Source organism: Taudactylus pleione, unplaced genomic scaffold, assembly GCF_031769625.1.
Source record: "Taudactylus pleione unplaced genomic scaffold, aTauple2 ptg000264l, whole genome shotgun sequence".
In the NCBI taxonomy this organism is placed as follows: domain Eukaryota; kingdom Metazoa; phylum Chordata; class Amphibia; order Anura; family Myobatrachidae; genus Taudactylus; species Taudactylus pleione.
In genome coordinates, this window is record NW_028284666.1 from 256,072 (window position 1) to 283,058 (window position 26,987).

Below are 26,987 nucleotides of genomic sequence, written 5' to 3' on the forward strand. Positions count from 1 at the left end.
ATGAGATATGGTAAGAACTTACCCTTGTTATATCTATTTCTACGAAGTCCATAGGGTTCCACAGGATACCTTGGGGTATAGGTGTGACGTCAGTCGCAGGGCACCAAAGAGTTAAGCTTTCAGCCTCCCAGGATGCACTAGGTCCCCCTCCTATACCCCGCCCCCGGGCCAAGGCACCTCAGTTAGTTACCAAGCCATAGGCCGGAGGAGGAGAAGGAAGAGAGAGAACAAAGATCTGGACACATACAAGAATCACATTCTCACCAGAGGGAGACGGAAAACCGGTGACCAGAGCAAAGCCCATCTGCAGCACAGGTGCGACAGGGCGGGAGTCCTGTGGAACCCTATGGACTTCGTAGAAATAGAGATAACAAGGGTAAGTTCTTACCATATCTCATATTTTCTACTTCAGGGTCCATAGGGTATCCACAGGATACCTTGGGGATGTCCCAAAGCAGTATCCTTTAAGGGTGGGGACGCTCCTGTGCAGAAAGGAGAATCCGCCGCCCGAAGGAAGCATCCTGAGAGGCGAAGGTGTCAAACCTGTAATACCTCACGAAGGTATAGACAGAAGACCACGTAGCAGCCTTGCAGATCTGAACTGCCGAGGCACCACGTCGAGCTGCCCACGAAGGACCCACAGACCTAGTGGAATGAGCCTTCAGAGAAGGAGGGACCGGTAGGCCTTCATGAAGATAAGCTTCAGAAATAGCCATACGGATCCAGGCTGCCAAAGTTTGCTTTGAAGCAGGCCAACCCTTTTTACGGAAGCCATAGAGGACAAACAAAGCGTCCGACTTCCTAAACGAAGAAGTGCGGTCAACATAAGTCCTTAAGGCCCGCACAACATCCAAAGAGGCCTCACCCACGGAAAGACCCGGTGAGTTAAAGGCCGGAACAACTATTTCCTCGTTAACATGAAACTGGGAAACAACTTTGGGAAGAAACTCGGGCCGAGTGCGGAGCACTGCCCTGTTCCCATGAAAAACCAAGAAAGGGGGTCTACAAGAAAGAGCCCCTAACTCAGAAACACGTCTGGCCGAAGCAATGGCCAGAAGGAAAACAGTCTTAGCTGTTAGCCATTTAATATCCACTGAGCCCAGAGGTTCAAACGGCGGTCCTTGGAGAGCCCTCAGGACCACAGCCAAATCCCAAGGCGCCACAGGTGGAACAAAGGGCGGCTGAATACGGAGAACACCTTGCATAAAGATGCGCACATCTGGGATTGTAGCAATCCTACGGTGAAACCAGACAGATAGGGCCGAAACCTGTACCTTCAAAGAAGCAAGGCGAAGCCCATGATCTAGTCCCGCTTGCAGGATGGCGAGAATCCGAGACAGACGAAACTCCCGCGGTGCATAACCTCTCGGTCGACACCACTGGAAGAACGTATGCCACACGTGATGGTATATCCTCGCGGAAGACGGTTTCCGAGCTCGTAACATGGTACGCACCACAGAGCTGGAAAGCCCCCGGGACCTCAGCATGGCCGTCTCAACAGCCACGCCGTCAAAGACAGCCGAGTCAGGTCCGGGTGAAGACAAGGACCCTGAGACAGAAGGTCCGGTCGTAGCGGCAACCGCAGAGGACTGTCCACGGACAGACCCTGAAGGTCTGAGAACCAGTGCCGTCTGGGCCACGTGGGAGCTATCAACAGGAGCGTCCCTCCTTCCTGTTTGAATTTCCGGATTACCCGTGGAAGAAGGGAGACCGGAGGGAACAGGTATGCGAACCTGAACGTCCACCGGACGGACAGAGCATCCACCAGAGACGCCCCTTCGTCTCTTGTGCGAGACCCGTACACCGGCAACTTGTTGTTGTGCCGGGACGCCATGAGGTCGATTTCTGGAAGACCCCACCTGTCCACCAGTAGTTGAAAAACGTCCGGGTGCAGGGACCATTCCCCTGGATGAACGTCCTGGTGACTTAGAAAGTCCACCTCCCAATTTAGCACTCCCGGGATGAAGACCGCTGATATGGCCGGAAGATTGCGCTCCGCCCAAACCAGGATCCGAGAGACCTCTACGAGAGCCGCCCGACTGCGAGTTCCTCCTTGCCTGTTTATGTAGGCCACTGTGGTAGCGTTGTCCGACTGGACCTGCACCGGGTGACCCTGGAGAAACCGCTGTGCCTGCAGGAGAGCATTGAAGACCGCACGGAGTTCCAAGATATTTATTGGAAGCTCCGCTTCTGTCGGCGTCCACCTGCCCTGGAACAAGTGTGGACCCGAAACTGCTCCCCAGCCCCGAAGACTGGCGTCCGTTGTCAACAGGACCCAATTTGGAACCCAGAACGGACGTCCCTTGTTGAGGTGGGTCGTCTTTAACCACCACGCAAGGGACAGGCGAACCTCCGGGGTGAGCACAATCGTCTGGAACTTCAGAGACTGAGGCAGCCCGTTCCACTTGGACAGGTGCTGCAGAGGTCTGGAGTGAAACTGGGCGTATTCCACCATGTCGAACACCGACACCATGGAGCCCAGTAACCTCATCGCCGAGTGTAAGGACACCCGGCGGCTGTGCAGACAACTGCGCACCCTTGACTGTAAAGCAGAGATCTTGTCCTCCGTCACGAAGATCCTTTGCTGTCCCGAGTCCAATAAGGCTCCAAGATGCAGAATCCTCCGAGACGGGATTAGAGTGGACTTCTGCCAGTTGATTAGCCAGCCGTGCCGTTGCAGCAGTGCAATGGTCAGGTCCAAGTGGTGTAACAGGAGCTCTGGAGATCCTGCCACCAATAACAGGTCGTCCAAGTACGGCAACATGCGGACTCCTTGCAGCCGCAGAGAAGCCGCCATGACCGCCATCACCTTGGTGAAAACACGTGGTGCTGTCGCCAGGCCAAAAGGTAACGCCCGAAACTGGAAGTGGTCGCTGCGGATTGCAAACCGAAGGAACTCTTGATGGCGCAAAAGAATAGGGACATGCAGGTAAGCATCCTGTATGTCCAATGACACCATGTAGTCCCCAGGTTCCAGCGCCAGAATGATGGACCGTAGGGTCTCCATCCGAAACTTCGGGACCCGCAAAGACTTGTTGAGTGCTTTGAGGTTGAGAATCGGACGATATTACCCATTGGGTTTCTGTACCAAAAATAGATTTGAATAGAAACCCTGGCCCCTCTGGGAGAATGGAACAGACACTATAACTCCAGCCTGGAGCATAGTGTGCAATACCTTCCGCAGCTCCGTAGCCTTGTTCCGGTCTGATGGTAGACCCGTGGTGAAGAATCGAGCCGGGGGTCTGTGCCGGAAGGAGAGGGCGTACCCGTGGGAGACCACCTCCAGAACCCAAGTGTCTGTCGTAGTGAACGACCAACACCGGGAGAACTGCAGCAGGCAGCCTCCCACCCTGGGATCCCCAAAGGGGAGACCCGGACCGTCAGGCCGCAGGCTTGTCATCTGGCTTGGGGGCCGGTCGTCTGGTACTCCATGCCTGTTTCCGGGGCTTGACCGATTTCTTAGGGCCAGCCTGTCGAGGAAACGACTGTGGTTTGGGCCTGCCCTGGGCCCTAAATGACCGAAAGGACGATGGTCCAGAACCAGAAGGAGCAGCGGCCGACGGAAGACAAGCAGATTTGGCTGCCGCCAGCGTGGCCACAATCTTATCCAGATCCGGACCGAAGAGAACTTCTCCGGTAAACGGCAACGCTTCCAGACCTTTCTTGGAATCTGCGTCCGCCTTCCAGGATCGCAGCCACAAGGTGCGACGAGCAGCTACCGCTGCTGAAGAAATTCTAGACACCAGAGTACTAATGTCTAGAGCCGCCTCGTTGATGTAGGTGGCCGAATCACGGAGATTGCCAATCAACTCCGCCTGTTCGGCCGGACAGTCGGATTCAAAAGAAGCCTCTAATGAATCCGCCCAGCGCTCCATCGCTCTGGCAACCCAGCAAATGGCCATAGCCGGCCGTGCTGCCCCCCCTGCAAGGGAATAAGCGGACTTCAGGCAGATTTCTACCTTGCGGTCCGTAGCATCCTTAAGGGAGGACATGGATGGCATCGGCAATGTGGCACTACGGACAAGACGGGTCACGTGAGAATCCACCTGTGGAGGGGATTCCCACTTAGCAAAATAATTATCCGCGAACGGATAAGCCACCGCCAGGCGTCTCTGCAGCTGGTATCTTTTGCCAGGTTGTTTCCACGCCTCCTCTAAATGGTCCACCAACTGACCCGAAAGAGGAAAGACTGTGGCATCGCCCTTCACATCTTTGAAAAAGGCATACTTAGATTTAGCCGCTGGGGGAACTTCGTCCTCAATCACCAAGGCTGTGCGGACCGCCCGAATAAGTCCAGGAATATATACTTTGGACTTAGCATCAGCGTCCTTAGTATGGAGAGGTTCCTGATCGTAAGGATCCAGAATCTCCCCATCATCAGACGTCCCTTCGGCATCCTCATAAGGAGCGGACAGAGACGCCACCGGCCTTTTATGAGGCCGCATCACAGACTCCCCTTGCAACACATCCGATAAGTGCTGTACAGAACTCGTCAGGGAGTTAACCCACGCTGGCTCCTGAGAACCCGGGAGCGGGGAAATAGGGAGACTGTGGGGTACCACCAATTGTCGTGGGAAGCCCTGCATGGGTGACGACACCACAGACTGCTGGGACAAACCCATCGGAGTAAACGCGGGCTGCGGAGCTAACTGGCCCACTAAAGCTGTTAACGCCTGAGCGAAACAAGCCCAGGGCGGCTCCTGTACCGGTGCTGTAACCGTAATAGGCCACGCCATGGACAAACACTGCCGGCAAAGGCCCTCCGCGCTACCCTCCCCCTCCGCTAACGGTACTTTGCACGTGGTACACTGTAGCCGGAGGGGAAAATCACTTTCAGACATGATGGCACCACGTATGTGACCTCTCTCACCAATTAAGTATTAAATAGGCGAGAGACCACCCTGCAGCACCGCACCGCAAGGGCTTTAGCAGAAAGAACAGGGACAGTAATAAAGCTGACAGTTTAGAGAAGAAAAGTTACAGGCAGCGCTAGCACAGTCACATACAATGCAGAGAAATAACAATTCCTGCACTAACAGCGCTGATCACTCAACTACACAGACACAGGGCCTGGTAGGACACAGCGCTGCATACACAGACCTGAGCCACAGCGGAGGAGAGGTATGCGGGGGGACCCAGACCACGATGCTTCCTTCCAGACTTCCAGCAGCATTCACCATGCATTGCAGAGAAGATGGCCGCCGAGGAGCAGAGAGAAGCTGGCCTGGGGGAGGAGCGCTGACACAGGGCCAGTCAGCACAGTGCAGAGAGGGCTGTGTGCAGCGGGGGAGGCGCCGGCTGTGAGACAGGGAAGGCGCGCTCCCCTGGCATGCATTTAACCCCTGGGACGCCGCAGCGCTACCGCTCTGCTGCGGTCCGCTGTCCCAGGGGGTAGTGGAAAGCGCAGGTTCAGTACCTGGCTCCACGCTGCAGCCAGTCCCCAGGGAGCCCCCTGCCTGGGGACTTAGGACCATGTGACCAGCGGGGACCCACCGCGGGACCCCGCTGCTTACCTTTGTCCCCCTTGGATCCGGCCATGGTCCGGAACATCTGGGGTCACCGCTAGCTGTGACCCCAGATGCTCACCAGCATCCCCGGATCGGTACCGGCGTTCTGGTACCGGCGGGGGTGTAGGGAAGACAGCATGGACGTCAGGACTGACTGTCCATGCTGTACATCCAGATGTGCAGCCACAGCTGCACTGAAGAAAGCTTCAGGGGCTCTTCTAGCCCCCACTCCGACAGGTGCACCCGACGTCGGCCGGGCACCAAACTAAACTGAGGTGCCTTGGCCCGGGGGCGGGGTATAGGAGGGGGACCTAGTGCATCCTGGGAGGCTGAAAGCTTAACTCTTTGGTGCCCTGCGACTGACGTCACACCTATACCCCAAGGTATCCTGTGGATACCCTATGGACCCTGAAGTAGAAATACAATTATAATAAAGAAATGTATTTAGATTATTGGAGAATCAGATTTAAGAACAGGAAGGTTCATTTTTAAGTTGAACAGTCCAAGAAACTTTTATCTGTCTAGAGAAGTTATTCCCAAACTGGGTGCTGTGGCACTTGTAGGGGTGCCATGCAGTGACGTGCGGTGAGGTCAATGACTGGGGAGGCACCCATGGAGATGGGTCTGAGTGCTGGTAGCCTGTCTCACCCCCTACTCACTGTAACTCTCCTCTCACTGCACTAAGCTGCAGTGTCCATTGTTTTTCCTACCTGCATCACTGTGTCTTCTCTTGCTGTTGCTGATTAAGCTCCGAGCTCTAAACACTGCAGTGCACGTAATGGTCACATGACACATCTATGGTGTCCATCAGTGCTCAAGGCATGCCCCCCATACTCAGAGGCATGCCTCTATTAGCCATCTCTCTGTGCAGCTTACTGCCCATGGCCTGGCCCCGCCCCCAGCTTTGCAAGCAGTGTCTGACTACACAGAAGCGAGGCTGAGCTGCCTCATCTCTCGTCTCCCTACAGTCCCAGGGTGCTCCACAAAGCTGGTGAGTGTTAACTATAAAAATTATTGCAATAAACAAAGAAGATATTTCTAAGTTATAAATATCTTCTTTGTTTATTGCAATCATTTTTATAGTTAAGTTATAAATATCTTCTTTGTATTATTCTAATAATTTTTATATAAAATCTCAGGAGTATGATGGGATGCCTACCCTAACTGCACGTCCCTGGTGCCACGGGATGGTGGTCCAGGGCCAAAACAAAACCAGTGCTGGTGGCTGTCAATCATAAAATATGTGAACAAACACAAAAGTGCAACCCTGTCCACTATCACATAACTGAACCTAAGGGAGACGGGTAAGCACAATTTATTTTGTTTAATCATTTTTTATGAATTTCCCAATAAGGAACTTCTGGCCTAGGGACAGGGGCACAGAGTGGGGGAGGGATCGTGCACTAATTACCTGGTCCCAGGCTTGTTGGAGGGCCGAGTCAGCTGCTAAGGGGGGGCATTGTTTTCCTTTGCAGCGCTGCTGATGGGGTTAAATGTCCTCCTGTAAGGCCACTGTTCACCTATTGGAGCCCCCTGAGTGTTGCATCGGGAAAACAGTTTTCTTCCTCCCTTTTCTTTTGAGAGGGCGTGACCACGTCTCCCTACTCTGCCTAGGGGTGCTGTGAAAAAGATGCTGATACTCTAGAGAGCTGTGATATAAGAAAGTTTGGTTACCACTGGTCTAGATTCTAGAGCAAGCAAAGCATCCCTATGGAGTCTATTCAGAGTTGTACTTATGTCACTACACCCACATTGAGGACCTCATTCAGAGTCGGTCGAAGCGGTCGCACGGGAAAAGGGCTGGATATTCAATAGTTGCGTCCCTAAGTTCGGATCGGTAGCTGGCCGACAAAGGGGAGGAAGCGGCCGGAATTCCCAAAAATACGCCCTCTTCTCGTACGCATTGCACGTCTTCTCCGGGCATATAAGGATTAATCGAGACCATCGGGAACCATCAGAACTGGTCGTAGAGCTTAAGGTTGACCATACCCTCTCTTAAGCTCTACGATCATGTCAGTGTAAAAACCTCCCATGTCACATGTGCCATGACGCTACTTTGTTAATTATGCACTCCCATAAACCGTATGCACTCCCATAAAACGCCGTTCGCATAATTAGGCACGCCTGCGTTCGGATCTCCACTCCCACGTTTTCAAGCACCTTCCCCTGTTACCACCCAAAAACGCCTCCATCTGTCACTCAAACTACCGACCTGGCTGTGTTCAAGGAGAGAGAAATTTCTGATCGTAGCGGCTAGTTTGCGCACGCGCATTGCGAACTTTACGCATGCGCAGTATAGTGAACATCGGTGGCGTATGACCGTGCGGCCGCTTCGACCGACTCTAAATGGGGTCAGGAGTGTAATGAATCTGGTTCACTGGACTTCACCGGGCCCAAAGAGAGTTCTGTATGTGTCAGGAATCCAGTTGTTTACGGCTGGCTCGGAAATAATAATCAACACACAAGCAATGGGTGGTTTATGATATCCTCTGAAGTGTATTCATTTCAGTTACAATTTTATAGCACTCTGGTAACAGTTGGAAAAGTCTCTCAACCCCCACCTACTAGATATTCTGCCTAGCAATAAGATAAGCAGGACGCAGAAAGTTACAGAAAGCTACCGTACATTCAGTATCTTTCTTGGATGTGCCTGGCATTGGAATGTGGACGCAGTTCTATCCTTCTCAAAAATAGCTAACAAGTAAGTGAGAGTTTCTAAACAGTTCTTGTCTCTTGCAAGTCATGTATATGACAATGAAATAGGTTTATGAGTAACATAATTCACAAAATGGTACAAGATGGCTGGCGATAATATAAGATGGCAGCCAGACATACTCAACATAATGTTAACTCTATCAAGTGCAAAGAATCAAATGCAGATATCGCCTGTAAGCAGAGTCATACGCATTTATGTGACAGTGGAGATGCAATTTAATTGCACGTAGATGTATGCACTAAGCTACGGAGGAAGCACAGTGCCACTTCGTAAAACACACTTGTATGCAACCCCTCATACTGTAAGACCCTCTGTTAGCAATTGAGCCCCATAGACACACTGTAAATACGATATAGGAACATGGATTTTCTTTGTACTAAGGGCCTGATTCACTACAGATCGCTATTCTGCTTCTACGCAGTTGCTAATATCAGCGGTGTCATGTAAATGTTTGCATTCGCATTGCGATCGCAGCCTGACATACAGTAAGGATGCTCACTTCCCCTTACTCATATCCGTATACTTGGCTAACACAGAGAAACAATCGGTAACACTGAGTAACAGTTAATGAAGCTCAGTCCTCACTCAGGAATTGCTTACTTCAGCGCACACTATGAGGCCTCAGGCGGTGTCTGGTATCGCAGTGGCTACTTTATGCACGCCCATGCAATGGCGTTGAAACGCACTGGCGCGTATGCGTTCGCCTGACCCCTTCCCCCCCCCCCCATCACCACCCACAAATGGCACTTACTGTCAATTACTCTGCCATGGGCCTGCGTATCCTCTGCGATCGCTATCCCGATCCCAGTGGCTAGTTCACGCACTGCGATGTATACGCAGAACGCAACAATGGACCGACTGTGTGCGTATAAGCAACTGCGTTCCTTGCTGAATCAGGCCCTAAGACCTTTGAATTGATATTCGCAGTGTGGTACAGAAGGGTTATGCATCATTGTGTATCAAAATTATTTTCCAACGCACAACTTCACAAATAGTAGCATTGTGTGTCATGAGGCACGCTGACCGTAGCATATTAAACACGCATATGACCCGGAGCAGTGTGGAAAATAGGTGTGTATCTGAGTGGCATATTGAAGACAAATATGCATTAGCAGTGGGCACATGAAAATGGACTGGAGTCATGTCCTCTGTAATACTCTGCTGTAAGGAATAAAAGATAATGTATTATTAGAAAGCTTGTAACATTTGTAACTAAAAACATAATGGCAGATTAAAGCCAGCTAGTCCGATGAATTATTTTACGGATAATTAAAGTATTATTGTGGATTTGCATAACCCCAGAGTTCTCATATATGGAGTGACCCAATGGTGGAGAAAGCATGCACTGATATCTGGCCATACACCAGCAACAACAGCTGACGGTGATAGCCTACATGGCCAGCTCTAGTGCCTGGAACCCTACCAATTCATTCCTGGGCTTCATTCAGATAAGTGTGCTATTGCCATGGCAGTTGCGATCCCATACGCCGCAACTGTGAAAAACTATGCAAATGTCACAGCCTCCGGGACATGTTTTGAGACTCCCCCAGCGTCTCTGCAAATGCAAGCATGTGCGTGCAAAGACGCTGCATCGGTCACATAGTAGTCCTGAGTAAATCTATGGTCGAACAGAATGGCCGCGGCAAATGAGAAGCCAAAGCCATGTTTGCTGCGTATGGGATCACAGACACATGAGGTGACAAGCCCCTGAAACGGTCGCGACAAGACTGCACTTTTAGCTGACACTCCGTTACCACCCCCCAAACACTCCCTTGTGTGTCAATCACACTGCAAATAAAAACTTGCGCCTACTGTAATGTACCTTGACGCATATGCTGTGGGACTCATTCGCATTCGCAGATGGCCGATAATTGCTCAACTATCTAAACCACTGTCGGATCCAGGGGGGGCGATTGAGGTGATCGCCCTCCTAGCAGACAGGGCAGCACAGCCCCTGCTGCCGTAGAACAGCGCTCCGCGTCCCTCTCCCTAGCATCCAGCAGCCGGCCATGTCACGTGCTGCAGGCATGAGGGGGTGGAGATCCAGGGCCAGGCACTAGAGGGCAATAGAGTAGTAGCAGGTGTCCCCTGGCTTTATCATGTGCAAGTGATGAGGAGCGGTGGCCATTTTCCCGAGGACCAGCCCCCATCAGGAAGAAGTACCGTGGTAGCATGGAAGGGGATCTATCCACAACCAGTAAGGTACATTACAGGAGATCACATAAGTTCCTAATATTTCAGTGTGTGTAAATATATGTGGCTGTGTGTATATAGGTGGCTATCTGTGTGTGTGTGTGTGTGTGTGTGTGTGTGTGTGTGTGTGTGTGTGTGTGTGTGTGTGTGTATGCATATGTGGCTGTATGTATATATGTGGCTATCTGTGTGTGCATATGCTGAGTGCAGAAACTCATAGTCACAGGTCCATCTTTCCTCCTTGCAGCTTACATTATTGTCTGGCAAGGTATTAATTGGAGGGGGAGGAGTCGGTGCTAAACGGTAAACTGCCCCTCTAAAAGAAGTGTCTAGATCCACCACTGATGTAAACATCGGCATAGCGTACAACTTTGCATCAGCGCTCTTACTGACACTGTGTACAGTATAGAAGCACCAGTGCCCTGTTAAGCACAGGACTTCCACAATGTCACACATAATGGAGTGTCGTTACACGATGTCATGCTAGCACAGCATTCTACACTGCACAATCTCTATTGAGGCCACAGGTAGCAAAGCGGGACTCAAACTAAGATTGCTCGAAAATGTAGAACTGGTTCTTAGGGGGTAAATGTATCAAACCCCATAGCAACAAATTCGATTCTAGCTAACATTTATCAAGTACTTTCTATAAAAGGAAAGTAAGAAGCTGATTGGTTGCTATGTATCACTCTTTAGAAGCTTTGATACAACAAAGGCAGAGTTCTGGCCAATTGGACATCATGAATGGGGCACCGGTAGTTCTTGACAATGTGACTGAAGTATCAACCATTGACTCCAATAAAACGGTGCCCCTGGTGGTCAAATAAAGGAAATCTGTTGACTTGTTTGAATGTAGTTGTACTGAATTTCTGGACTAAACACTTCTCAGGCATTGAAATAGCTTTATTGTATTCATCAAGAAGAGATCTAAATAAATCCACACTAATATTAATTTAAAAAATAGCAAATCCAGTAGAAAAGCTTTTGGGTAGATGGCCACATTAAAACATACATGCCTACTCTCCCGGTTTTTGCGGGAGGCTCCCGATTTTTTCAGGTAACCCCCCGCACCCCCAGAAGGGTAGGCAGTTCTCCCGCATTCTGCCCACTTCCTAGTGAAGTGGGCAGAACGGGGAGAATATTAGCGGGGATCAACGGTTCTGAGCGTTGGGGACGGTGCCTAATTAAGCAATTCTATGAGAATCGTGTCATTTAGCTCCACCCCCTATTTTAATTATGCATAATCGCAGTGAATTCCCACAAGGGGCGGGGCTTAATGTGATCTGACTGGCCCCGCCCCCAACTCCGCCTATCTGTTTCACCTCCCTGGCCTTCTCCCGGGGAGGAAGATTTAATAGTCGGCAAGTATGCATTATAAGGGATTTATGAGGTTTGCACAGTCAGATGGAAGACATTGGGGAAACCGGGGACGCTCCTTGCCGAGTAAGAATTAGGAGAATAAGTGCACTTACTGTACCGTCTACATGCAAAAATAGGAGATTATTGAAATGAGATAAGGAAGTGCAGTAGGCACCTGAGGGTGAAGTGTCCTGCTTTGAGGTCTTTTATTTACTCTTCTGTGCATTTGGAAGCCACTTCAACCAGTAATAAACAGTACCAAACACACAACAGTAGCACAATAACAAAAACAGGTGCAAGGTCCACGCACTTGTATGATTAATTCATTAGTTAAATAAGGATTAAAAAGGATTAAATATAAAAAATAGAAAAAAAATATTTCATGAAGGAAATGTTATTAAATAGTTATTTAGTTCTATGCCAAGCAGACAGGTAGGTGCACTTAAACCAATAATCACTAGGGAGGGTCGTGTTGTTTTTTGGGGGGAATTCAATTAGCTGTGGTGTTAATTACCTGTGGCACGCATTGAAATGCTATTCAATTAAATAGAATTTCCCCGCACGGTAAACCTGGGGTAATCACGCGCTAACCTGTTGAATCCGCGCAAATTGCGGAATCAATGGGTTTTTCCCACGCATTAACCCCCCGCAGGTACCTTTACTCAGTGACTTTTCCTCGCAGCTTCAGGTACATCTGTGGTTTAACGCTGGGGGATAATTGAATCTCCCGGCACGGGTAATTGGCTGCAGGGTTTGGATTCCCCCTTTGTGGTTTGTAAATGATTCTGTTGTTAGAACCAACATTTCAAAATAATGTGTCTTTACACTGGAGTGGTCCTTTCTAACAAATAGGAGACCAATGTAACTGGTGCAAGTAATCTCTTGTCTGAAAATATTAATAATTTAGCTTTCTGTAGACTAATCTATAGATTTGGTTTTTCCATTTATTTAACAGAACTTCAAATAATCCAATCTAAAGTCTGCCACAAAGCCTTGGGGGATCTGGTGTGCTGAATTTAGACACAAACTCAAAGGTTCTCACACATTCCCCAATTAGCAAGCTCTTCTGGTGGCATGCGGAGATGGCGGCTGCGCTTACAGCAGCCGCCACCAGGCTGATTTTCACAGCCGTGAGGGCGAGGGCAGTGACGAGTCTCAGCAGAGTTAAAGACAAAGGTCTTGCTAATTTGCTTTAAGAGTAGGGGGACTGGGTCTCGTTTACAGCGCCTAAATCTTAGTAGCAGCATGCAGCTCCGCTATTCTCACTCCCAGTGCAGGCGGCCCCACTAGGAAACGTGCAGCAGAATGCATGGGATGGACCCAAGCCTTTGCCTTGTCATTCGTAGATCTTACATGCCCCTTTTTGTTTCGGGGAAAGAGACGTTTTAAGACAATATGGGGCATGTGCTCTCCAGGTAATCTGGTTATAAGGGCTCAATGCGAAGTCTAATGCTGGGTAGACACCGGCCGGCAAATCGTCCGTTTAATTGAGAAGAGATCCATGCACCCAGCTCAGTTACCACCCAGAGACGCCCATTTCACGGAGAGCGTGGTCCGACAACAAACAGATCAATCCGCACGCATTAGCAAACTTGTGTGCGCAAATCTGATCCAGCGCATGTCCAGAAGCAGATTTCTTTCATTGGAGCACACGTAGTATGCCCAGATCAGTGCGCATTGCGACTTGCGTGTGACTCAGAATCAGGCCCTAAGTCAGTATTATTTGGTATTCTCTTGTCGCGTGTGGCGTATTAACCACTTGCCTGGTGTGGTTGCATTGTTTGCGATTACGCCAGGCTGTGTGTTCCTTAACATGGTCGGAAACAATGCGACATGTCAGAAAAGATCACTGGGCAGCTGCCAGAAGATAATCTTCCCAGCAGCCAACCATCTCACAGGAGCCTCCCAGCCCTGATGCTTCCTTGCTGTTCAGCCAATCACAGAGAATCGGGCAGCCAGGCAGCACCCCCACCTGGTGGGAAACTGTAGATCCCCCCCCCCCCCCCCCAAGTATATAACCGATGGCTGCAGACAGGAGCAGTCGCTGGGGAAATGTAAAGTTGCAATGAGAAGATTATCGATTTTCCCGCTATATTGGTAGGTTCAGTTTTACGGTTATGTGTTTAAAAAAATATATATATATTTGTATAAGATTGTGAGGGATAAGTTACAAATATATGTTCGTGACCTAATTTAATCATTAAAAGATTTGTAATATCTGAGCGTTTAAGAGAAGAAAATATTAGCCGGTTAAGTGGATATTCAGAATGTCGACACCAGAATGTCGTCATGGTCTGAATGTCGACATTGACAGAATATCAATTTCCAATGCACTTTTCATGTAACCCTAATTGCAGCCTGACCCTAACCCTAAAATTGGGTATCGACATTCTGACTGCATACCACCTGTACCCTAGCTATTTTGTACTATTTTACTCTACTTAGGCAATATGAAGATACAGTGATGTTTAAGTGGAGATTTGGAATTGTGTTCCGAGCACGGCTGTAAGTTCCTCTGGTCACAACTTGGTTAAATATTCAGGCTAAGCAGAGACTTATCAGAGGAGGTCTTCCTATGCAGAGAAATGGGTGTATTAGCACTATTTATCTGACCAGGGATTTGTATTGAGAAGAGGCAGTACATAAAGCATCTCCTCTGGCACTATGAATGAGAAGTAAAGCTTTGTTTTATAGATCCTGCTAGGATTTTTGTACTGCAATAGAAGAGTGTAAGTGCATAGGAAGCAACCCTTTCACTGAATATGTAATCAAGGTACTGCATGGGGGAACATTTCACAGAAGCCCATATTTTATACATCAAACCTGGAGACTGTATAGTAAGAAGTTGAAGCCATGTGTATTACATTTGGCCAGGGAGATAGGATGTTCCTATGTACTGCACATTTTATCAGTTATCACCATGAGCCAGGGACCAGACGGGCATGCAGCGGAGCTCTGCTGAGGGTACAGCATGGGCAGTAAACAGTAAGACTGCACATTATAGTATATGTATGGCCAGGGAGCTATTTAGCTCAGGAAGAAAAGAGGCCATTTATTATATCTCTCATTAGAGAGACGTAAAAACGAGGGAGGGGAGACGCCATGTATAACACATCTAATCACAGAGCTCTGCAGAAAAAAATGGATAATACAGATACATCTGATCCAACTGCTATATAGAGTGTCATTACACATCTTACAAGAGTCTTGCGGGGACTAATCCTGTGGTGCACAAATCATATATGGTCCTCCTGTCATTTCTCTGCAATACAGAATTCATATTGTAGGGACAATCAGGGATCTTACCACAAGGCCCTTTGCTGATTACTTTGATTCTCCGCTGCTGGTTGCACTGGGCTCTTTCAAGTTCACACTCGTTGCTGTAGGTGGAGTAGTCAGATCCACAAACGGGCGCCACCACGGTGGGGCAGGCAGACTTCTTGCAGACACAGGTCGCCTGAGACGGGTCACTGATGCTCTTCTCGCACACAGCACCAAAGCCACAGAGCATTCCCCGACACACTGTAACACAGAGAAAGCATACATTAGACATACATAAGACTACAGTAGTACAGTGGTAAGCATTGAACTCAAGTTGTGGGTTAAATACCCACCAGAACTCTATCTGGGTGGAATTTGTAGATTCTCCCCATTTTGCGCAGGCTCTCTCCTTACACTCCGATATCCTCCCACATGGCAAAACACAATTATTATTATTATCATTTATTTATATGGCGCCACAAGTGTTCCGCAGCGCCTTACATAGTACATAAACAAATTGTTGACCAGTGACTTACAGAGCAATACAATAGGATCAGGATATGGATAATATATATTGCTACATTAGCGACCATAACACCCAGATAAGCAACAGAGCATAAGCAACCAAGTGTTAGGTGCCCTAGTGGTGAAGAAGTAGATGAAACTAAAGTAGGGAGAAGTACAATAGAGTAGAGGGCCCTGCTCGTATGAGCTTACATTCTAAAAGGGAGGGGCAGACAAACAGGGGTGACACAGATGGGGTAGACTGGGAGGAAGGAGCATGTAGCAGCGAGTTAGGATGATAGCTGGAAGGCTTCGATGAAGTAGTAATGATAGGTTAGTAGTCCAAGTGTGTGTCTGTGTGTAGGGTATATAGACTGTGAGCTCCATTGGGGTAGAGCCTGATGAGAATGACTAAACATTCTCTGTAAATCGCTGTGCAATATATGAGTACTTTATAAAACATGTTATTATTGAATTAATAATACTAGTATAAGGGACTAGTGGTAAAAGCAGCCAATATAATCAGGTTGTACAACACTAGAGCCTGTAAGCACAGAACCATGTATACCCTAAGCCTGATCAATCTAACCCTAATGGGGCATACACACTACATGATTTTTATGAACGATATGAACTACCAATGATGCACACTCCCGTGGGTCGGTAATGATATCCCCTGTCGGCTGAACATGCAGTTCAATCTGGGGATATCGATAACGATGCAATGCTGCCGAGTTCAGCATGGCCCCGCCTCCTCCGCTGTCGTTCGTCGTGGCCGACATTGGTAAGTGTGTATACACTTACCAATGTCGGCATCCCCCGCAGTGTCCCGCCGCAGACGATATCGCTGCATACACACATTGTCTAGTGTGCATGCAGCTTTAACCCTAACCCTGACCCTAACTGTCCCTTCTAGTGCCTAACCCTAACCTTCCGGTAAGTGCCTAACCCTCCCTCCTGGTGCCTAACCATCGGGGCCTAACTCTAACAGTAAAAAAAATAATGTCCCGAAGATTTTTTTCTTCTGCCATTTCATTTTGTGTCGACTTTTGACACTGTCGACCATTTGTAAATGACGACCGTCTTCCATGTCGACCTTTAGTGTGTTGACCCTTTGTCCATGTCGACCTATTGACGGTATAACCAGTGGCGGACCTAGAGAGTGGTGGGCCCAGGTGCAAGAATATGCTTTGGGCTCCCCTATGCAGTGCCCCCAGTAGTGGTACCCCTTATACAGTGCCCCCAGAAGTGCTCCCCCCTACGCAGTGCCCCCAGTAGTAGTCCCCCCTATGCAGTGCCCCCAGTATAGTCCCCCCTATGTATTGCCTTCAGTAGTAGTCCCCCCTATGCATTGCCTTCAGTAGTAGTCCCCCCTATGCATTGCCCCCAGTAGTAGTCCCCTCTATGCATTGCCCCCAGTAGCAGCCACCCCCTCTACACTGTGCCCCCAGTAGCGGCCCTCCTATACAGTGCCCCTAGTAGTGTCCCCCCATACAGTGCCCCAAGTAGCGCCCCCCCTATGCAGTGTCAGTGCCCGTGCCCCTTACACACACACACAAAAAAAACCTCACAACATACCTGAATCCCCGCTCCTGCCGCAACCACTCCTCCCGGCCCGCTCTGCAGTGCACTATAGGAGAGACGTCATGACGTCTCTCCCATCACCCGCTGCAGGGGGAGCCAGAAGGTGGAGCATGAGTGAGCTCCAGCCGGCTCCCTCCGTGGACTCAGCAGGCAATGAGAGTCTGTCTGACTCTCATTGGCTGCTATAACAAACACACAGCCGCCGCTAGCGGCGATGTGTTTGTAAAGGGGCCTATCCATTAGAAGACTTTTTTTGTGAAAGACCAAAGTTTATTCCTGCCAACAAAAAAGTCTTTCATGCAAAAAATCTTTCACAAACATGAAAGACTATGTGAATGATATATTTAAAGACCAAGGACCAAGGATTGTCGCTGAAGAGACAAGGGAGTGGAAATTTTTAATGAATGGAGTGAATATTCATTAAAATAAAAGTCGTTTAGCGTTCGCCGTCGTTCACTGCATATCCACTGAACGGCTTTTCTAAAGTCGTTCAGCAACACGCAGAAATTGACCAGCGTGTTCGAACGGCAAAATACTTCTTTTATCGTTCGTGGTGTGCGGCGCAGGACGTTTACAGCCTAGTAATTTTCCATTAACAATGTGAGAGGAACAGTGCATACAAAAGAGGTATACCAGCCCTTGGCTCTGGCTTAACCTGCTCAATTCCAGATCCATTCAGTGTTTAAAATATTCAGAATTAATATGCAAGACTAAATCACGGTTCAGCATCACAGCTTTATATATATTTCTATATTACACGCACATGTTAAGAGCATACACTCCCATATCAAGATGTGATTGGATTTCTTTTGCCAGCATTTTGTAAAGATGATGATGATAATGATATAGCCGTAGATTAGGATGATTTACAAAAAGTGCCAGAATAAGAGCACCATGACAACACGAGGCATTGCCCCTATCAAGATGTCAATCAGCCTTCAGGGATATTGAGCCATCATTTAGATTTATCAACAGGTCAGAGGTCAGCAGGCCAGCTGTGTAAGTTCTAGTCTCCCTCCTGTCTAGTATCTCTATAGCAAACACAATGTAGTATTCACACAAGCTGGTCCTAGCCATGTCACAGGAGTGTCATTTCTTACAGAACAGTTTGTATTTGTTCAGCTTAAGCTGATTTCAAGAAACTAGTTCTTAAAATAGAGAATCATTGGCACCCAAACCCTCATTACAGCACAACTCGCAGCTCACTATTCCGATGTAACAGGATGTGGCCCACTTTCATCACATGCAGGGGAACGTCTATTGGGAGAGTCACTTGTAGACTCAGAGTGGACCTCAATCTGCTGCAGAGTGGTGTCTATGAATGGGATCATCAATACAAAATGAGTTGGAGACACAAGTGCTTCTGGAAATTTTTGACGAGTCTTCATTCCTCTCCACAGTTAATGTGTCATTTAGCAGAGAGCTAATGATGCCAGCAGACAAAGGTTTAGTGATGCCCTCAAAATGTGCAGAGAGTTCTGCTGCAACTGAGAATTAACAAGCTCAAATTTAGCAATAAGAACCGCTGACTTGTGTTATGAGATTGTAACGTTGTAAAAATGTAACCTATTAGAACGCGTCACAGCCTGGGCCTTAGTGCCTCTTATCAGTGCAAGAGATTGTTTGTATATTTAGGAAACAGGGAAAATCCCTAAATCTGTCTAATTTATTTTTCTTTATATTGGATCTAGGGATGGCCATCGACCATCAATGGTTAACAGTCATCGATGGTTAACCACCAATGGTAGTTGGTTTTGACAATGTTGGCAGAGATCCAATAGTTTTTCACCATTGATGGTACAGAGCCCAGCAGTTTTTTCTCTTTTTACAAGACCCTAGGACGAAGCCCACCTCCAACATAACCCACAAAGCCCAGCTCGCACCTCTGATTGGCCCACTGCCTGGTGAGTAATAGAGCAGGGATGACCATCGATGGGTGAAAACTCTTGATTGTTCACTTGTCAATGGTTTCATACCATCGAGGTTAACGACTAATGGTACCATCGATGGTGACCATTGATGGTTAACCCACCGATGGCCATCCCCAATTGGATCTGTAACTGGAAGCTCAAGTTCAGGCTTCCAGTACATTGTACACGTGTTAATCGGCAAGGCCAGGTCACACATGCACAGAAAAGTAATGGCCTCCCTGGCAAAGCTCTCATCTATTGTTTTCCTCACTACATGAGAGGAAATGTACAGAATACGCATGTTATGGTGTACTCATTGATTATAAGTACACAATTTACAGAAGCTAAATATGATGTATTTATTCTACACACAGTATACATAATAACTTACATGTCTCAGAGCTGATTTACTTAAAACATATTGCTTGGTAATACTAAGCAAGTGTGTAGCACTGATCAAATTTAACCTGTTCATTTAACCCATACCTTTTACCCTTGCCGCCCAGGTGATGCCCACATGGAAGGTGCTGGATTGTGGCACATCATTTGTGGCATCACAATACTGTGCAGCGGGGTGCGTACACACTAGACGATATTTTGCATAATTCGCCCGATTTCGATGCATCAGAACGACAAATCGTGTAAAATATGTCCAAATCGTGAGTGTCCAGTCACGATGCCGATGCGCGTACCCGTGGGTCGTACATCGCATCTTCAGATCTTTCCTACAGCAGGCAAGATCTGCCAATCTCGTACACGATGCACTGGAAATCGTTAAGGACGGACGATAGATTGTTGGTCAGATTGGACACGTGTCCTGAAGTGCCGGGGAGAGTTCAAGCAAAATCGCTCATGATATCGGAGCATGGAGCAACGTGTATAAAATAAACAATGTATATTTAGGCCATACTGTCCCTTTACAGCTAATTGTTTTTGCTTGGATCAATTTATTATATATTAACGGTAACTATTGCTTCTGGTCACAACTGGATATGGAAATAAAAACCTGCAATCACAAGTTTGCAAGACGCAGCCTCTGGGTCTGACACTATCTCTCTGTTGAATCTAAAGTTAATTTATTCCATTTTAGAAACTGGCAACAAATTAAGCTGCTAGCGCTTAACAACGGTGATACATTATGCCTGCAAAGTAGAAGCTCCCTGCACAAGTAACATCAGAGACAAGCCGCTCACAGAAAGAACCCATTACCCCGAAATCTCGCATCTGGTGCGGCATCACAATGCTAATTATCAGGAAATCATTTGGTGGGCAAGTGGCCCATATTGAGGCGTCCTGGGCTTGTTACAAAACTGAGTGATCTAATGGGAAGCACAGCCACATTAACACGTCAGTGAGTAAATGAGCAGCTCCTACTTCTCAAAGACAAGCAGGATCTTAAAGCTGAACTATTTGAATAACAAGAACAGGCTGCTCGAAATTGCCAGAATACACCAAAGTAAAGTGTGTACTCAGCTAATTTGGCTTTTTACATGGCTATCCTTCCATTAGATATTCCTACATGAGATTATCTTGCCATCATATATGGCCAACCTCCAGTTACCCTATTATAGATTAAAAATGCTCCATCCCTACATGCGACTAGACATCCCCACAGTCCCAAACAAAAAATGGGGGGGTATTTGCAAGCGTCAGGGCCAATCACAAGCTGCAATCAAGAGATTTTGGCCTGTGATTGGCCATCCAGCTCTCAGATGGTTAGCTTTACAGATTTCCCAGTTCTGTGTGGGATAATTATTAAACCTTCTAAAGAGGACAGGTGTTGCCTTTAGCAACCGATCAGATTCTGACTGTCCTTTTTCCAGTGCTTTGAAACAGCTATTCATTTACATTAAAAACGCCCTATGTTAAAAGTTGGCTTTCTTGCACACCTCTAACAGGTATATTATGGTACCTCAGCCTCTTCTACAACTCAGCCTGTTCTATGCAGGCTATAATCTACATCAACTGCTGAACACCGCATGCATACATTATACGCTGCAACCTCCTACTGAGCAAAAATGACAAATAAGGAAACAACTGGATGGGTTGAGATAGATATAGCATCTCGTTTGTATGGAAGAGTTAATGACACAATGCCAAGTCAGAGGCAGGAGAGCTGGAGTGGAATTAATACAAGCGCCCTGAGCTGAGCAGTATGCAAATCCACTGATCACATATCCTCAGGCTTGGGCTATCCTCCCCCTCTTAGATGCAGGAACACCTCCATCTCAGGCAGACTATGTTAATGTGACCCAGCTAATCCATACTGCCTGCTCATAGCCCTGACCAAAGGACAAGCATATGAAGAAATAAAGTGGGGAGATTATGAAGCCTTGCTTAGAATGAGAAAGAGATGGAATAATAGAAAGCTCAGCAAAGGAGGAAAGAGAACAGTTTCACCAATAATGCATTGTAGGAAGCAAATCCCAGTAAGAAAAAAATAATATATATATATATATTTTATTTATTTTTTGTCCATCCTGGTGGCAAGACATATGTGCACCACACATGCTCAGGATGTAATACACTCCATTTGAAACTGCTTCATTTGGGGTCCCAAAACGATGTTAAAAAAAAGTTGGGATAAGTCATTAACCTTCATGTGGACCCGGAGTTGTGGCAGCCATTTAGTGGAAAGGACCAATATTCAGGAGTGTGTGGCCTATTGGTTCACTATGCACTAATGGTACCTCCATTTCCTAGTCATTTTATTACGTTGTATTCCAATTATTACCTCAGCTGACAAACATGGCTGCCTTTACTGGATGCAAATGGCAGGAACACTATCAATTAAGTACATGAGAAAGGAGATTAAAGCGGTCTATTCCCCATGAAATGAAACAGGAAGCCAATTGTTTATATGGTGATAGAATTTAAAATAACTTGTCCTATTTCAGTCCCAGACACAAATACTTACAAAAATAATAGTATGCTATATGTAGTACATGAACAAAACAAAGACCATCATTTTGCACAAAAACCACAACACAGTAGCCTGCCCTGGAGTTTACAATATCATTTCTGTTTGCTGGAGGTGCAGGGAACACAAAGTAATTTACTCAAGGTCACACACAGCTGTCACTGAAAGGAAACCTGATTAACCTGCATCTAGTGATATTACCAGGCCAACCTCTGTGACACCTAGCACTGATTGCGGGGTCGTCACACAACCTGAACAGAATAAGACTAGCGGTACCATTTAGCAGCCAGGCACGCACCTCTAAGGGAGTGCATTCAGATACATGAATACATATTTTTATCGATAGAATGTCATCAGTGAACCTTGGCTTTCAGTAACGGCACAGGAAATTATGACCCAATAAACACAACAAGCAAAGTCAGATGCTTAAAGGGAATTTATCAGTTCTTTATGATTTAGGAGGTCTCATTATTATTCAGAACTGATTAAATGTCTGCATATATAACATATAGGGATTTATCATTGCCCTAAAGCAGTGGTTCCCAAACTTTCTTGAGTTCCGGCACTATACAGTATCAGCATTTTTTTTTCCCATTACATTCCTTGACCAAAAGTTTCTTATTGAGAAATTCAGGAAAAAAAATAAATTAAGCAAATTGTGCCTCCCTTAAGTTCAGTTATATGGTTGTGGTTGCCCTATTGTTTGTCTACATATTTTATAATTGGCAGACACTAGTACTGGTTTTGCCAATCATATTGACCATAAATAATTTAATTTGGTCCTGGACCACCAACCTGTGGCACCCCTGCAAGTGCCCCACTGCACCCAGTTTGGGAACCACTGTCTTATAGAATTTACAAACTGAGTTTTAGAACCTAAAACACTGCAAAGTTATATCAAATTCTAAAACATAGATAAAAAGGATAATTTAATGACTGCACCACACACACATTAAGGCTCATTTATACCCCTTTCACACTGCCATCAAAAAACCCGGGTTATTGCACATGAACCTGCAGCAACCCAGGTTACTGTGCAGTGTGAAAGGGGCCAACTCGGGTAACGAGCAGAGTTGAACTTGTGTTTAACCTGGCTCACGGTGCAGTGTGAACGAGGAACCCAGGTTGAGGCGACCCGGGTCCTGTTCACTGCATAGGGAGAGCCGGCACTTGGAGATGATCTCATCTCTAAGTGCCGGTTCAGCAGTGATGACAGTGACGTCGTCTATCCAGCATTATTGCCGGGTCAGGCCATCGGTCTGAAAGGGGTCTCAGGCGGGTGGCACCTGGGATGGACGCGTGTACAAATCCCGGGTGCGATCTGCCACTGCAATGTGAAAGGGATGTTACTGAGCATCCATTTGTCCAAGTTTGAGAAGTGCGTCTACGTTCATGCTTTACAAGACCCCTAGTGGGTTTATGGGATGGGAATAGACATTCTGGCAAAAGTACAAATTTGGATGTCCTGATTACTATCACTTGTACAGCCAACAACTTAAGGCCCCCATACATCAGAGATTGATTGCAGCAATCGTGCAATTTGCAATCGATTGTGTTTAAAAATCTTTCCCTTTTTCAATCGATTGGCAATTCTGTAATCTGCAATCGATTGAAAAAGGGAAAGATATTTATACACAATCGATTGCAAATTGCACGATTGCTGCAATCAATCTCTGATATATGGGGGCCTTAATTCATTGGAGCCCAATTTACATCATAAATATAAAATAAAAGCCAAATTACATCTTTATTTCATGTGTCTTTTTTAAACATTTAAATGTGTTATTATTATTGCTATTTTTGCACCTATAAATGAGATTTCCTGTGTGAAAATGTAATTTAGACTTCCCTTTAGTCTGAAAACTCCATAAGCAGGGCCTTCCTCCCTCCTGTTCTCATCACCTACCACACATCCTCCTTGGGCTCCAATCATCTGTTTTTGTTTTTTTTTCAGATGAACTAGACCCGTCATTTGCGCCCACGCTAATAGCTGTACATTGCAATGGCACACATTGCATCAGTGGCTGTGTGGAGATCTGTAGTGCTATTTGCACTGTACTATTTTACCCTGTACTGTCTTATTGTTTTGCCCTCTGTACGGCACTGCAGAACACTTGTGGCGCCCTAAAAATAAAATGTAATAATAATAATCCCATTAATATTATATGTTGCAGTCTCTGATGCCACTGAGGATCTAAAAATCCCGACGTATTTTTGGAATAGAAGTCTCTGCTGGTCCGGGAATGTGCCCCTTATAGCTGAATCTCAATGGAATATATTGCCCAGCACCATGAAATGTCATTTTGCATGTGGGTGCAATATAAAGTAGCCCTCCTGTCACAAGTAGCATATTTCTGGCACACTCTTGATGCAGTTATGTGTTAGACTACCCTGTATTTATATACACTATATGGACAAAAGTATTCGGATGCCTGACCATTACACCAACAGTGACTGTAGTGACATTATATTCAAATACATATACTTTAATATGGAGTTGGTCCCCTTTTGCAGCTACCACTGTTGTTGGAAGGCTTTCCACAAGATTTTGGAGTGTCTCTGTGGGAATTGTTGCCCATTCATTCTGTAGAGCATCCGCCAAACCCAGGCTCGCCCATCTGACTGCCAAATAGAGAAGCATGATTCATCACTTCACATAACACGTTTCCATTTCTCCACAGTCCGGTGTCTGTGTGCTTTATATCACTTCATCCGACACTTGGCATTGAACTTGGTGATGTGAGGCTTGCATACAGCTGCTCGGCCATGGAAACCGATTCCATTAAGCTCCCGCCGCACAGTTTTTGTGCTTACATTAATGCCAGTGGAAGTTTGGAACTCTTCAGCTACGGAATAAGCAAAGCGTTGGCGACTTTTACGCACCATGCACCTTAGAAATCGTTGACCCTGTTCTGTGAATTTACGTGGTCTTGCACTTTGAAGCTGAGTTGCTGTTGTTCCTAAATGCTTCCACTTTGTAATAATATCACTTACAGTTGACCATGGAGTATCCAGCAGGTATGAAATTTCACAAACAGTCTCATAGCAAAGGTGGCATCCTATCACAGTACCACGCTTTAAGTCACTGAACTCTTCAGAACGGGATGCAGTTCATTTACCGGCGTCCAGAATGCTGGACATCGGCATCCCGACGCTGGAAGCATGACTCTGTACTAAAGATAGGTGTCTAAATACCAACGTCTATCTTTAGCCAGACGCAGAAATCCAGATACCTGGCATCCCGAACGAAGGTGGGGGGGGGGATAATTGGGGGCGGAGCCGGGGGCGGGCCAGCCAGTTGGTGGTACATTGGGGGTGGAGCCGGGGGTGGAGCTGCACGATCGCGTGATCGTGGCTCCGCCCCTCTTCACAATGCCGTTATTTTCGGAAGTGTGAAGCAGGGGGCGGGGCCGCGATGACGCGATTCAGCGCGAATCGCGTCACCGGCTCCCCCGCTGCGGGGGTTTCTAATCTTTGCGAGGGGGAGGACGTGGGGGCCGGAGGCTTCAGGGAGGCTTGCCTGCCTTTCCGGGGGGGCGGGAGCGGCACCCGAAAATCAGGAGGCTCCCGGCCAAATCGGGGGGGTAGGCAAGCCTGCTGTACATGAAATTAATTTATGTTTGCTATACACCTTATACACACTGCCTGAAGGATATTTATACTATACTTTTAATAATTTGGTGCCTTAAACAAAGTTTATGTACATAAAAAAATCAAAAAGCAAAGGATTCACTATCTCAGTCATGCTAAAAATATTCCGTATTTTGGAATATTTTTATATGGGAGACTCAACCTGTATAACAACATAATAATAACTAACTTATACAAATAATGACATGGAAGCATATTGGTGGGGTAAGATACGATCAGCTTTATAATTCATTAAAAGGTAAGGGAGAAGACAGATAAAGTATGGTGGCAAGGAAAGAACGGCCCCACTGAACAATATCGCCATCTGCTCTCCAACTCCACTTGCGTCTAGATGGGGGACAACCGTCAGCCCTTCATCACAACTAAAAGGTATCCAACTCCCATCCCAAAGACATAAAAGGCTCACCAGGAACAGTGGTGCCGCTGACCCCAGTAGGGTAAAATCAGCCTAACCCATGTATTGGCGGGAAAAGCACCTCAATAGCTAAAGGCAGATAGTGACTGCTACGTTCTTTCCCGCCACAATGAAAGCTGACACAGAAACTAAAAAACACAGGGCCGGATGAGCAGGAAAATCTTCAGCAGAAAGAGACCCTCCCTCTAGGCCACATACACTATAAGTCTAAAATGGCACCTTAAACACCCCCAAAAAACAGCCATAGGCTAACAAAAATCAGGCACACCTCGAAACTAGATTGATTCTTGTACTGTACCATCAACACAGACTAGGAGTTTAATTTGTAACATGCATATAAAATGCATTCAGCATCCCTAATAGTGCAGAACGGTGGTTCATCGGCTGGAACGATTATCGCTCAGTGCATGGCCAGCTTAGTACTTGTTCTTAAAAGGAGTATTCAGCCTACACAATTAGGCAAGCAGTGTTTATGAAACATACTTTACTTGGTGCAGCAGGGGGTGTGGAGGCGGCTTAAGTGGGCGGTGCGAGGGCATCCCGGCGAGATTGCATCATAGTGGCCCCGCCCCCGCTTTATGATGCCGGTATTTCCGTCATTGTAAAACAGAGGGCGTAGTTACGATAACACGGTTCAGCGTGAATCCCGTCATCACCGGACCGGACACTTTCGTGTGCGGGTGCAGCAGGGAGGCGGCAGCCATTCCGGGAGACTGCCTACTCTTGCGGGGCAAGGGAGCAGCACCCGATTGTCAGGAGGCTCCCGGAAGCCCCAAGAGAGTAGGCAAGTATGGTTTATAACAGGTTAGTTATAGCTACTTTCAACAGAACAGTGATAAAATACTTATAAATAACACAGTTGTATCTTGGTGTAGTACAGTGGTGTCAAACTCGGGCCCTCAAGCTGCTGTGGGACTACTTATCCCAGCATGCCCTGCCACAGTTTTAGCATGCCCTTATAGCAAAA

At 47.1% G+C, this 26,987-nt stretch overlaps 1 protein-coding gene across 13 annotated transcripts in view; it reads right to left on the bottom strand.

The window, feature by feature from the left end:
* AGRN (agrin) overlaps positions 1–26,987 on the bottom strand; it is a 582,966-nt gene that overhangs the window by 179,396 nt on the left and 376,583 nt on the right. For all 13 annotated transcript variants that reach the window (XM_088481095.1, XM_088481096.1, XM_088481100.1 and 10 more), the window contains one exon: positions 15,082–15,297. In XM_088481095.1, the coding sequence (XP_088337221.1) occupies positions 15,082–15,297 (216 nt within the window). The remainder of the gene's footprint in view (positions 1–15,081; positions 15,298–26,987) is intronic.